This window comes from Rhineura floridana, chromosome 3 (assembly GCF_030035675.1).
Source record: "Rhineura floridana isolate rRhiFlo1 chromosome 3, rRhiFlo1.hap2, whole genome shotgun sequence".
NCBI classification, from domain to species: domain Eukaryota; kingdom Metazoa; phylum Chordata; class Lepidosauria; order Squamata; family Rhineuridae; genus Rhineura; species Rhineura floridana.
In genome coordinates, this window is record NC_084482.1 from 155,238,601 (window position 1) to 155,253,468 (window position 14,868).

Genomic DNA, 14,868 nt, shown 5'->3' on the forward strand with positions numbered 1-14,868 from the left:
GCTCCTCGTTTGTGACTGACTTCAGGGTGCTTGGGCAGGACACCCAAGGTCCTAAGCCCTCTTTCTCTAATAAGGGTGGATGTGGCCAACAGTCTCAATGATGCCAATGTCCCACAAGTGGGCGGGAGGCTCCAACAGTTTTTCCATGCTTGGGAGACAACAACTACAGACAAGTGGGTCCTCATTACCATTCTTCAGGACTACAAGATAGATCTTCGGCCCTGGCTGCCCCTCAATTCCAACCTTATACAGTTTCCAAATCCCCTGAGAAGAGGGGCATCATTCAGAAGGCCAGTCTTCACCTCCTCTCCTTGACAGTGACCGAGCTGGTTCCTCCAGGCAAATTCTTCTGCATCTACTCCTTTGTGGTGCCAAAGAGGGAAAAGAATGCCTGGAGGACTGTCCTTGACCTCAAATTCCTGAACCAATGGGTGGTATATAAGAAGTTTTGCATGGAAACTGTGGCATCAGTCAAGGAGGCCTTTCATCTTCATGTTCTTCTGTCCTCCATAGATCTCAAAGAAGCTTGCCTACATATATGTATTCACCCAAGCCACCACAAATTTCTCAGGTTCTTTTACAACGATCAGCATTTTCAGTTTTGAACCTTACTCTTCAGTTTAGTCTCAGCTTTAAGGGTATTTATAAAAATTACGGTTGCCTTGGTGGCCCATCTCTGCCTCTAAGGCATCCATATTTATCCTTACCTGGATGATCTGCTGATCCGTTCCTCATCCAGACAACAGGCTCTTTGTGACCTTGACAACACCCTGTCTTGCTTAACAAGCCACAGATTCCTTCTGAACCTGCAAAAAAGTAATCTTCAAACCATGTGCATTCTAGTGCACCTTGGAGCTCTCTTAGACTTCCAAGGACATGATTTCTCTCGAACATGACAGAATTCAAACGATCAGATGAGCAGCTCTGACTCTGTCAAACTCCAGATCCACAGACCTCATGTTCATGGTGAGTGTTGGGTCTGCTAGTTTCAGCATCCCAAATCACACCTTGGTTCAAGTTTCATGTACGCTCATTACATCTACCCTTTCAAAGAGCAATTGTCTCTTGTAGCTCTCTGCAGATTCACATCTCTCCAGACCTTTGGAAGGTGATGATGTGGTGGACCAAGGTACACAACTTACAGAAGAGCCTTCCCTTCAAAGTTCCAGCTTGGGTCACAGTCACCTCAGATGCCAGCCTACTTAGATGGTGTGCCCACTGTCAAGATTGCTTCACCCAGGGTCTCTGGTCGGGCTTGTCTGGCTTGAACTGAAGGCTGCATGCCTCGCTCTGCAGTTTTTCATTCCTCATCTCAGCCTCTCCCATGTTCCACTTAGGATGGACAACAATACTGTAAAATCTCATATCAATCAGGAAGAGGGGGATGAGATCCATGGAGCTGCAGGCAGATACCTGCCTTCTTCTGAGCTGGGCAGAGATACACCTAAGCTATCTGTTGGCTGAGCACATCAGCGGCACTTCCAGTGTCCAAGCCGACTGGCTAAGCCAGCACACAGTGAGACCAGGGAAATGGAAGCTACATTTTAAAATGTTCCACCGGATCCTGTTATGCTTCAGGAAGCTTCTGGTGGATCTCTTCACCTCTGCAGACAACCATCAACTCAAGAGATACTTCATCAGGTTCCTTTGCCCCAAGGTGGAAGCAGTGGATACATTGTCATCCCCCTGGCCCAAAGGACTACTATATGCATTTCCACCTCTTCCAATCTTTCCTTGAGTATCCTCCACTTGGAAGACTTTTGCTTCTTGGTGCTTCATCAGGGATATCTCTCCCATCAAGCCAGACATTGCCAATGCTCCTGGCCTTTCTTCAGGATGGGCTCAAGAAAGGTTTGAGACCCAGTACTCTAAAAAGGCAAGCAGCAGCTATATCTTCCTTATCTTCAGACCTAGGAACTGCTCCAATTTCTCAAAATCCTCTTCTAAAGCGTTTTCTTAGAGGAACAACTTTGAAATGTCCTCCTGCAATACATAGATTCCCATCATCCCAGTGGAAGAGTAGATAAAGTACAGTTGAAGGCCATCTGGATGCTAAAATAGTCTCAATAACCTCCTTGTTGAGCCTGAGTTTCCTTAGGCATCTCCATTCAATATCCAAGGCTTTTGTAAGGCCCACAGTACCCTGTATAGTCCCAGGATGGCAATCTATGTATTGTGGGAGGACATTTCAAAGTTGTTTCTCTAAGAAAAAGCTTAAGTAAGGTATTTCTCAGGCTCCGATTTCTAAAAATCATTTTTCTGGTGGCCATAACTTCTACTCACAGAGTTTCTGAATTGAATGACTTATCAGTTGCCAAACACTTAATGCGTATTTCATAAAGACAGGATAGTACTCTGTACTGACCTGTCCTTCCTTCCTAAGGTAGTAACCCATTTTCATAGGAAACAGGAGTTAATCCTTCTCACATGCTGTCCTAATCCTGTCCACCCTCTCGAGTGAGCGTGGCATTCCTTAGACATTAGAAGAGCTCTTAAGATTTGTATTTCCCAAATCAAGTCCTTTAGATTAACTGATTCCCTGTTTGTTTCTTTTCATCCGGCCATTCTAGGTAAAAGAGTCACCACTGCCACACTATCCAGGTGGGCTTGAATTGCGCTTGCTTATGAACCCCAGAAATTGCCTGTTCTGTCTAGAATAATGGCCCATTCTACAAGGGCCACAGCTAACTCTGTGGCTCTCTTGGCTAATGCTCCAATAGAGGAAATTTGTAGGGCGGCCAGTTGGGCTTCCCCCAATATGTTTACTAGGCATTATAAAATGGACACTATGCATCAGTGGAAGCTGCCTTTGTCGAAGGGTTCTTCAGTGGACCCTCCTGACTTAATGGACAGTTCTTCTGTATTTCCCTTCCTACATGGGAAGTTTTGGGATATCGCAAGTTGATGAATTTCTCCAGCAACACAAGAAAGTACCATTTGTTCCCTACCTGAAAGGTAGTTCTGTGTTGCTGGACAGAAAATCTTCAGCCCCACCCTTGTGGATGTCCTGTCCATTAACTCTTATGTAGTACTAGTTTTCTCCAGCAGTTTCTTTCTTAATGGGAAGTAGGTCACATGTCCCCCATTTGCATGGTTACTTTTCCTTGGACCATTCGAGCTTGACGAGAATGCCAACTGAGGAATGCTGGGAGTGACCTACTTCCTTCAACTTGTCTTTCCTGCCTCTGACCACAAGGTGGAGCTGTAAACCAAGCTGATGAGTTTCTGTCCAGTAACACAGAACTACCTTTCAGGTAGGAACCAATGGTTCTTTCTGTCAAACTGCATTTTCTGCACTTCTCAAGATCCAAGCCAATTAAATCTAAAAACCGCAACCCTGACTCCTCACTATTTCAGCCAAATCAGCCAAGGTAGTTTAAGGAGCCATCATAATAAGTAGGGAAGCTAGCCAGATCCCTTCTTCCCTCCTGTAATTCAAGCACTGAATATGGAATGGATCTTGATCAGAGCTGGAGACCAGACTGTCCTTCTCAGCCAAGCACATAGTGGCATGATGGAGAGATCCAGGCTGAGGGGGTGCTTGAACAAAAGTGGAAAGCAAATAATGCTGTCTTTAACCTTCTGAAATTGTAATTAAGGAGGTCATCACAAAAGGAAGGGGGTGCCATCCTGTATTTGAAGCACTGATGGAACAAAGACAATGGATCCAATCCTATATTTATAACTGGATTGTTAACAATTGTACTAATTTTGTGCTTGTCTGTTATTCTTTTTATCCAGTAAAATCTTGGAATGACCAAGGCTCCTTGCTGCATGTATTTAATGGTCATTCCAAAACTGTCACAAAGCTTCTATTGCACCCAAACACTACTTCATTATTTATCTCTGGATCGCTAGATGGATCAGTCAAACTCTGGTCATTTGATACAATGGACATTTTTTACAGGTAATTTAAATAAGGTAGTACTGCCCAGTTTGTAAATACATGGGGTTAGATGCAGAGGTGGAAGGGTATCTTTGCATCAAATTCAAACATTTTATATATAAAGAGTAGACTAGAATGTTTTACAGCTTCTAAAATCCTAAGTTGCAATCCTGTACGCACTCAGGGCTCATCTACACGGTGGTTTACTGTATGTTTGGTGCTACTCGCATCTCCTTTAAATTTGCATGGTTCATATGACATTACAGGCAAAGAGAAGCTGTCATGCAGTTTCCCCCCTATAAATCTATACTAACCCAATCCACTGATAATATGAAAAGTGGAGAGAAAAAAGTCACCACTCCATTTCTATAGTGCTTGCAGATGCTTTGCTCTGATCCTTTTAGGTGAATGTGTCAATCATTCCTCTCTCCACACCCTCTATCTCTTCCTCCCTTCTTTCATTTTATTTCCTGTGGGCTGGCAAGCAACTTCCAGCTGCTCTCCTCCATTCTGCTCCATTTTTATGTTGCTGCAAACAGTGCCTTTATTTTCCTTTCCCCCTAACTTATGTGCAAAAACGTAACACTGCACAAAGAAAGATTTATATTTCAGCTGTATCCTACCAACCATAGTAATGGAAAACAGATATTTGCACTTCTGGTTTTTTAAAAAAGAAATATACTGCAGCTGGTAGAACAGACTGAGCATGCTCAGTCACCTGGCAACCAGAGGGAGTGGAAATGTATAATTAGAGGGTGGAGCCACAAAGAAACAGTGAGACTAATCTTCCCCAGAGGAATGCCTACTTGTGTGAATGGGAAAAAGCAATTGGCAGCTAACATTGAGCAGGAACTGCGGACGGTGCAAATCTATGAAGGTAAATGCAATGTATTTCCTACGAAGAAATGCTCCCATGTAGATGAGCCCTTACTTTGGAGCTGATGTCTGAGAAAATGCACATAGGATTATGATATAAATTAGTTTTGAAATTCTATCCCTGAACATATATTGATTTTTAAAGTTGTTACATCACTTCCTTTGTACAATTCACTGTAAATAGTTCAATAAAATATATAATTATAATTATAACTAAAAGTCTTTTATAAGGTGTAAATTGTTTATAGTCGCCATTGCCTATCAAATGTGTATATGATACAGAAACTAGAACAGTAATTACTAGTTGTTATGTGCTTCCTTCTTTTTGTTGTCTGTAAGATAATATGCTAAACTGACTAATTCAGTCAGCATATACATTTACTAACTACACATTTTGTCCTCATTGATAGTAGCATCAATATTTGCACATTATGTGGATTATTATTACTGTTACTATTACTTTAATGAATTTGATGCACTTTGAAGAGTGTCATGTCATTAATTTCATCCTTGTCTCTTCTATAATAATTGCAATAACATGCAATTCATTGCTTATTTTCTTCAGCTCACATTTAGTCTATAATACCGTTCTTTTATGTCCAGCTTACCACTATTCCAAGAAGGAATACGTTGGATTGGCACAATGGATGATAAATTTCTGTACTGCTGTTCTCCCCGCAATCTTCATATATATGACCTGAACTCATTTACTACCTTTTGGACTCATGTCAACAGTCCAATAAGTAATCTCTACATCTGTAGTGCAGATGGGAAGTCCAACAGAGTGGTTGCTATGGGTGTTGACAACAGGTATGTTGACATGTTAACAAACCAGCAAAAACTAAACATCTAGGTTTTCTTGAAGACAGATTTTTTAAAAATATATTGTTTCAATGTAATCCTTCCCAAAATAAATATATTTATATTAATATCTGGATGGTACAACTCTGAAACAAATGTTTCAGCATGATTCTATATATACATACTGAGAAGTAAGCCGCATTAGTTCAGAAGGACTTACTTCCTGGTAAGCTTTTATAGGATTGCAGCCTTAATATCCTTATGTTGCCATCTAAAACTGAAGGCAGTTTTCTAAAAAAAAGATGACTGTATATATGGGGACGTTTTATGGTGATGCAACAGAGTTCTTTTAAAAAGTTTTTTTTTAAAGTATCCAATAGCTGAACTATAGGTTTTTAAAATTTACTGTTTGTTTCCTTGTTCATTTCCAAAGTTTAAGAGTATTCTCACTACATAATGGAGAAAAGTTATGCACAGTTCTGCCACCTCCTTATCCTCCTCTGCTCCAGGAAGTACTAAGCTATACCTACAACCGAGCTAGTGGAATTGTTTACTTCCTCCTGACACCTTTGGAAATATGGGTCTATACAGCAAGGTAATAATAATTTCAATAGTTGTTGAAAGTATAAATCTTAGCTCTCTGTATGCAAGCCAGTCAGAACATCATATGAAGGATACGTCAGATTACATAAAATGCATTTGAACATGTTACCTCTTATATTTGCATATACAGAATGTTATAATTTTTCTTTATTTTAATAAACCATTAACAAGTACCTGATTGAAGCAAGCTGATCATTTTGACCACTTTGTTTGCTTTTCCACTCTCCCTGTATATTATTTGGAACTCAGTTTGAAACTTAATGCAAGTGTGCTTCACAAAGGATCAATGAATATGGAAACCCTGATGAATATGGGGAGAAAAGAACATCTTTGATCACTTCTGCAGCAACTTCACTTCCTGTGATTGTCTGCACCAAATTCACGGTGCTAATGCTTATCATTACAGCCCCTCATAGCATTGAACCAATATATCTTACTAACCAACTCTTTCCATATTAACTCCTTTCTAGTTAAGTTAGTCATAAGAATACATTGTTTACCCTCATTACATGAGGTAGAATCACCAACACCAAGAAACAGGGCCTTAGCGCAATTGCCCTAAGGCTCTGGAATTACCTCCCTGGGAGATCAAGACAAGTTCCTCGCTTGTGAGTCAGGCTACAATCCCAACCCCTGGTCAGCAGTGCGGTGTGACGGAGCAGTGCAGCCAACACGGCATCCTCAACCCTACTGCTTGCACTGGTCAGGGCAGAAGGCAATTGGTGGGCAAGAAAAATCTCCCTTCACTGTTCCAGCTCCCAGGCTGGTACAGTGAAGAGGCCCAAAATGGGCCCATTGCTGTCATGTGACAGCTGCAGGGCCATCTTAGGATCCAGTCATTTGGGTGGACACAATGGGGTGGTTTTTGCCAGTGTGGCTTCTCCACTGTCTGAGCCAGGTAGGGCTGGATGGCACACCACTGCGCCATCCGAACCCCCTCCAGCATGGTGTATTAGGGGCTTGGATGCTCTGCCTGGGTGATGATTGAGGATGGGGAAAGCATCTATTTGCTGGTTACCATGGGGATACACTAGCAGAGGGTATCTCGGCCAGCAACATGCAAGCATATGGTTGCTGACAGCCTATTGATCTGCATCAATGGACCCACATTAGTGGGGGGTTAGCTTCCTCTGGAAAATCATCTCACTAGCCACTGCTGTTTATGAACTTTCAAAGGAACTGCAAACCCACCTTTTTCAGGTGGTTTTATTTATTATTTATTTATTGTATTCATAACCTACCCTTCACCATATGGTCCAAGGCCGGGATATGTACAGTAATAAAAGAGTAAATTAACAGTATCTTCAAGTAAATAAAATATTGTGTGTACATAGAACATTCACAGCAGTCTAATAAGCAGCAGGTGAACAAATAAAATAAATAATATCAGTTCAACATTAAACCTTACCCCTCCCAAAGGCCTGGGCGGTGACTGAGCGTGGGGCTTGACTAAAGTATTTTATTACCTGCTGAATTATCTGAAATCAACTTGAAGGCACATAACAACAACAACTTATTGGTTGTCAAAAGTATGTTGCTCCCATTTTAGTATTGTTTTATATCATTTTGTGATAACTTTACATAAACTGGTTTGGGACAATAAAAGGTAATATTTAAACATTTTAATAAACAAATTGTGTATCATAGGCTAAAGTACAGGCTGCTATAAGTTGAGACCAATAATACATGTATATAAGCCGTCTCTGTACTTAAGCTCCAGAAACAGAAACAACATGGTAAAGCCTAATGCAGCAAGTGTGGACAGAATGTATTGTTATAGTTTACAGTGCGTCTCTAGCTTGCGATTTCCCCCTTACACGACCATTCTAGTTGGCTCCAATTCCTCCATAAAACCATTTCTTGCGCCCTGTCAATTCTTGCCAAAATGGCATTGCCTTAAACAATGTGCTCAGTGAATTGGAGCATTTTAGCAGTCAATTGCAGCATTTTATCCATCCTTAATTCCAAATAATTAGCTTGGATTAATTCTTGAGAGATTTTGTCTCTAACTAGTGATGTTAGCAAGTGACATTTGGGATTTTTGAAGCATCTATTATATCATGTTGCAAATGTTATTGTTACTCGGTACTGAAGGTTTTTAATGGGATTAGGGCTTCTCAAATGGAAGACAAACATAAATTTGCTGATGAGCAAGTCAAAATTTCAGTTTGTTGTATACCATTGTAATCTTGACAACAGTTGATTGGTCAGTCGGTATACGTTGCTAGAAGAAGAAAAAGAGCAGGATATAGGGAACTGTATTGCATGAACCTAAGTTGAGGCCCAATTCTCTGGCTCATTTTTATTGGATACTTTATTGGTAGGTACCAGAGTAAGCACCTTCTTAATGGTGACAGCAAAGTTTAAGGACTTTGTCCCCAGGGATAAGCTTCTTCTGTCCCAATCTTTCAATAGGTGTTGAAATTTTAAAAAATGTGATTTGTGCTGTTTTAACATATTGTTTTATTATTGTTCTGGTGTTGATGTATATGTTTTTAAACATATATTTATTGTTTTATTTCTGGATATAAAAGCCACATTGAGTGCTTGTCTAAGCAAGAAAACAATAACCTACAATTAATTAAATGTTTTGAATTTTGGAGGAAGAAATGAATAACATATATTTATACAGGGTATTCATGCCAGCAGAACGCGATAATCTTATACATATATCAAGGCAGATCTAGTAGTGTCAAATACATGTGTCTTATGCTTTGATGCTAAGCATATGTATTTGCAATATGTTTGGCTGAATCCCATGAATTTTAGGGCATTGTCCATCATAGTATTTCATACTCTCGAGATCACTTTTTGAAGTGATCTCTTGAAGACACACTCATGAAAATGATGCATGGAAATCGGTTATCTATAAGTGGGCTTATGCTGTATTGTATATTAATAAGTTATTTCTGCCTTATATGTGATGAATGCATTTCCTCTGCAACAGCTTGTATGATGCTAACATTTGAAACTGGGTTAGTTAGAACCTGACCATAGTAGGTTACTCTCTCTAAATTTCAACTATCTATACCCCATTTTCCATACTTTTGTGAATTCAGTTCTTGTCCTGCCCAGAGCCCGACACAGGAGACGGAGATGAGACTGGCAATAATTCTTGCTTTATTAGAGTCACGGTTACATCAAAAGCAGTGCATTTCATAGACCTAACTAGGCTGGCTCACTACTGATGCTAACTATGCTAACTAAGCATTCTCTGCAGTGTGTGGAGTACATTGACTCAGCACATCAACCAGGGGGGCGCTGCCTTAAGTAGAGAAGGTCTTTGCCCATAATCTCCAACTCCTGCATGGTTTCACCCTCTCACTGCCCTGCTTCTTGCATCATCTCGCACGGGGCGAGGGGGGGGCGAGCCTCCGATTGCTCATCAGACAGTACAGGCTTGCTAGGTGCTGGCTCAACTTCAGGAGGCGGGGAGCAAGTTGGCGGGGAAACATTAATTAATTAATTAATTAATTTGTATCCTGCCCTTCCTCCCAGCAGGAGCCCAGGGCAGCAAACAAAGCACTAAAACATTCTAAAACATCATAAAAACAGAACTTAAAATACATTAAAACAAAACAGCATTAAAAACATTTTAAAAAACAACCTTAAAAAAGAATTAAAAACATTATTAAAAAACATATTAAACAATTCTGACACAGATGCAGACTGGGATAGGTCTCAACTTAAAAGGCTTGTTGAAAGAGGAAAGTCTTCAAAAGGTGCCAAAAAGATAGCAGAGATGATGCCTGCCTAATATTCAAAGGGAGGGAATTCCACAGGGTAGGTGCTGCCACACTAAAGGTCCATTTCCTATATTGTACAGAATGAACCTCCTGATAAGATGGTATCTGCAGGAGGCCCTCACCTGCAGAGCACAGTGATCGACTTGGCATATAAAGGGTAAGATGGTCTATCAGGTATCCTGGTCCCGAGCTGTATAGGGCTTTGTACACCAAAACTAGAACCTTGAACTTGGCCCGGTAGCAAATGGGCAGGCAGTGCAATTCTTTCAGCAGTGGGGTGACATGTTGGTGATACCCTGCTCCAGTGAGCAGTCTCGTTGCCACATTTTGCACCAGCTGCACCTTCCGGACCAACCTCAAGGGCTGTCCAACATAGAGCACATTACAGTAATCTAGCCTAGAGGTTACCAGTGCGTGGACAACAGTGTTCCGGCTATCCTGGTCCAGAAACGGCCGCAGCTGTCAAAGGCACTCCTAGCCACTGAGGTCACCTGGGCCTCTAGCGACAAAGATGGATCCAAGAGCACCCCCAGACTACGGACCTGCTGTTTCAGAGGGAGTGCGACCCCATCCAAAGCAGGCAACTGACCAATTATCTGAACTCGGGAACCACCAACCCACAGCACCTCTGTCTTGCTAGGATTCAGTTTATTGGCCCTCATCCAGCCCACCACCGAGTCCAGGCAGTGGTCCAGGGCTTGCATGGCTTCTCCCGATTCAGATGCTACGGAGAAATAGAGCTGGGTATCATCAGCATACTGCTGACACCTCGCCCCAAAGCTCCTGATGACTGCTCCCAAGGGCTTCATATAGATGTTAAACAGCATGGGGGACAAGATGGTACCCTGCAGCACCCCACAGCACAGCTGCCAGGGGGCCGAAAGACAGCCACCCAATGCTATTCTCTGAGAACAACCCTGGAGATAGGATGGGAACCACTGTAAAACAGTGCCTCCAATACCCATCTCACCAAGTCGGCCCAGAAGGATACCATGGTCAATGGTATCAAAAGCTGCTGAGAGATCAAGTAAGAACAACAGGGTCACACTCCCCCTGTCCTTCTCCCGATAAAGGTCATCCATCAGGGCGACCAAGGCCGATTCAGTCCCGTAACCAGGCCTGAACCCAGACTGGGATGGGTCAAGATAATCTGTTTCATCCAAGAGTACTTGCAGTTGCTGTGCCACAACCCTCTCAATCACGTTCCCTAAGAAAGGGGTATTTGCAACCAGTCGGTAGTTGTCACAAACCAGTGGGTCCAGGGTGGGCTTTTTCAGGAGTGGTCGAATCACTGCCTCTTTCAAGGTGGCTGGAACCACTCCCTCTCACAATGATGCGTTGACCACACCCTGGATCCACTCGGTCAGACCCCCTCGGCAAGCTTTAATAAGCCAAGAAGGGCAAGGGTTGAGAGGACACGTTGCTGGCCACATTATCACAAGCATCTTGTCCACGTCATCAGGCCACATCAATGGAAACCGTTCCCAAGAAGTTGCAGCAGACGTTGCACTGGACACCTCATTGGAGACTACAGTAGATGTGGATGGGGCATCAAGACTGCTACGGAAGCAAGCTACCCTCAAAGTGCCTTGCAAACAATTCACAGTGGGCCTCCAAAGGGAATAAGACTCCATTTCCTGGAGTTGATGTCAACAGTCCGCTGACAATACGGAAAAGCTCCACCAGACGGCTACTTGAGGATGCGATGGAGGCAGAGAAGTGGGCCTTCTTCGCTGCCCTCACTGCCACACAGTAGACACGGTTCTGATGTTTTATTTGTGCCCGATCAGCCTCACAGCACGTCTTTGCCACTTGCGCTCTAGCCATCATCCAGCCTGTTTCATTGCCCTTAGCTCACTGGTGTACCAAGGTGCGAGCCGGGCTCTTCAGTGCCAGAGAGGGCACTCGTGGGCAACCGTGTTGAGAGCCCGATGCACCTCGCTGTTCCACAGCATGACAGGGGCTTCAACAGGGTCACCTGCTCTATCTACTGGGAACTCCCCCAGGGCATTCAGAAATCCAGTGGATTCCATTAGGCTCCAGAGGTGGACCATCTTAACCTGTCCACCACCCCTGCAAGGAAGGATCGGAGCCATAAGTCTAAACTTCACCAGGAAGTGATCTGACCATGACAATGGGGTGACATCCAGCCCCGCTATCTCCAGACCACCCCTTCCTCCATCTGGAGCAAAAGCCAAGTCGAGGGTGTGCCCTTCCCTATGTGTTGGGCCAGTAACAACTTGAGAAAGCCCCATGGTCGTCATGGAGGCCATGAAGTCCCAAGCTGGAACACTAGAGGCAGCCTCAGCATGGACATTGAAGTCACCCAGCACTATCATTCTGGGCTCCTCCAACGCCACAACCTAGATGACCTCCACCAGCTCGGTCAGAGAAGCTGCCGGGCAGCAGGGTGGACGGTACACCAGCAGCAACCCTAGTTTACTGTCTCCTCGGCCCAACACCAGGTGCAAGCCCTCACAGCCAGCTCCAAGACAGAGTGGTTTCCTGGTGACAGAGATGGAAGTTCTGTAGACCACAGCAACTTCTCCCCCCCATCCCCACAGCCTGTGCTAGTGTTGCACCGAGTATCCAGGTGGGCAAAGCTGGGTCAGATCAATCCCTCCAAGCTCACCCACCCAGGTCACAGTAATGCACACCAAATCGACACCTTCATCCACAATCAAGTCATGGATGAGAGTGCTGTTATTATGTACCGATCTGGCGTTTGAAGGTCCAGGTGGGGAGTCCTGGGGGGTTGGAGATGGCGTGCATGCGAGATCGCTCCCCAATGGCTCTGGTGGAACGCTTGCAGGTGGCAAGGCGCCTTCAGGTGGAGCGGGATCTAGGTCACCCAGGGGATTGTCCAGGGCAACTGGAGGTCTGCTAACTCTCCCCCCTCCCTCAAAGCTCTCAAAGTCTCATCCTCTGCCCACTCTCCCTGATGCGCTTGGGATAGCTGGGGCTCGACAGTTCTTTAACTTTAATAATATATCTGGTTGTATTTATAGAATAGTTGCAATTCACATCCAGCAATATTTGTTATGTATGTTGAAAGGTATGAGGGGTGGGTATGTGCGTGGAAGGTAAATCAGTGCACCTCTGTAAACATATGAGCATACTTTTTTTATTTATAGGCAGCCTCACAATCTCTCCAAAAGGCAAACTAAAGTAAAAGGGTTGGTGTTCTTTAACAGAAATTCCAGAAAATCATGAGGGACACTTAGAGCATATTAATATGTTCTGTTGCAGCCCCTCCACCCAACTAGCCAAATGGAAAGTGCTTTATGGGGGACATTTATCTCTCTGTTTCAAGAATGATGAACCTGCCAGTTTTCCCTGTTTGCACAGGAAATAGAAAGGCTCGGTTTTAGTATTAATCTCCCTCCCTTGACACCTTAAAAAGTGATGTGCCAGTTTTGCCTTTGTTCTGGTCAGTTTCAGCTTCACTGCAGCTTTACAACTAATATTATGAATAGTACTGAGCTGAACTTGCTAGATTAGTGGTTTTGAAATGTGGATGCTCATCAAAAATTCCTCAGTGAACAGATCAGTAATAGTAGGCAAACTTGTAAGACAGCTTGAACACTAGTACTAATGTTCTGTAAGCGAGCAGCCAGAGGAGAAAGTCGTTTGTATTCTGTGAAGTAGTTTAAATGGGCCATTGCCACTGGTAATTCTGAATACACCATGCACTTTAGAGCATGATGCCGGAACCCTCCGCAGATGTTCAGGGAGATTCTTCATGTGACAGGTCAGTGTAGAAAGGGCTCTGTGAAGCCAGAAAGTTTTGAAAACCCCACTGTGAGATCAAGATACAACACACTGAGTTTTCCTGGAAGCTGTGTAACTTTTGAGCTTGTTTTAATTAAGCAAGTTTTTCTAGATTAGATCAGAGCAGTCTAGCAGATCAAAAGTCTTGGAAGCATCTTAGCTATCTAGTTGCTGAGCTTTGGCAACATTCCTTTATCATCCCTTCTGCAAACTAGTCTAGGCTAGGGTGTCTACATCCAAACAGAAGAATAATGCTTTTTCACACTGATTGGCAATATGAAGCGCTGTAAATAATTTTTCCTTTTAGCATATTTAGGAATATGACCTGAATGAATGGACATATTAAAATATCTACTATGCATAGATTGTCTTGATTTTCATTAAAGTTGATGACATATTAAAATATCTACTATGTGTAGATTGAAGTAGTGATAACAGAGGACCCACAAGATCTAGACAGCATGGACAAGTTCATCAGGAGGACTTAACTGAATCCTAAAGGAGAGGGAGATGTAAACTTGGTGGTAATGACTGATGAAGGCTTGTGCACAGTAACAGGAACAGAGAGATCGGCTCTAATAGGGTCCAGTAACAGTCCTCAGAAAAATGTAGTAAGGAAGCCAAGCCATAAATCACATGGTCTTCGATGTCTGTATACTAATGCACACAGCATGGGAAACAAGCAGGACTAATTTGAACTCTTAATACAGGAAGGCAATACGATAGGTATAACTGAAACTTGGTGGGATGACTCCCATGACTGGAATACAGCAATTGAAGGATATAATTTGTTCAAAAAGAACAGAAGGAATAAAAAGGAAGGTGGAGTCATGCTATATGTTAAAAATATATATCCCTGCACAGAAATACAGGAAGATGAGCTTGGTAGCTCCACCAAGAGTATCTGGATTAAAATTAATGGGGCAAGTAATAAAAGGAATGTGGTGCTTGGAGTCTACTACCGACCACCCAATCAAGGAGAAGACGAGAATGTAACTTTGAAAAGCAAATTGCCAATGTTTTGAGGTGGCGTGATGTAGTAGTAATGGGGGATTTCAATTATCCTGATATCTGTTCAGAGACAAATTTTGCCAAACACGTCCCCTCCAAGAAATTTCTGACTTGTGTTGGAGATAACTTTATTGTACAGAAAGTGGAGGAAGCAACCAGAGGATCAGCTATCCT

At 43.0% G+C, this 14,868-nt stretch overlaps 1 protein-coding gene across 1 annotated transcript in view; it reads left to right on the forward strand.

The window, feature by feature from the left end:
- LOC133380669 (uncharacterized) overlaps positions 1-14,868 on the forward strand; it is a 167,624-nt gene that overhangs the window by 25,425 nt on the left and 127,331 nt on the right. Inside the window, exons 9-11 of the mRNA XM_061618400.1 lie at positions 3,742-3,907; positions 5,366-5,572; positions 5,997-6,158. Of these exons, the coding sequence (XP_061474384.1) occupies positions 3,742-3,907; positions 5,366-5,572; positions 5,997-6,158 (535 nt within the window). The remainder of the gene's footprint in view (positions 1-3,741; positions 3,908-5,365; positions 5,573-5,996; positions 6,159-14,868) is intronic.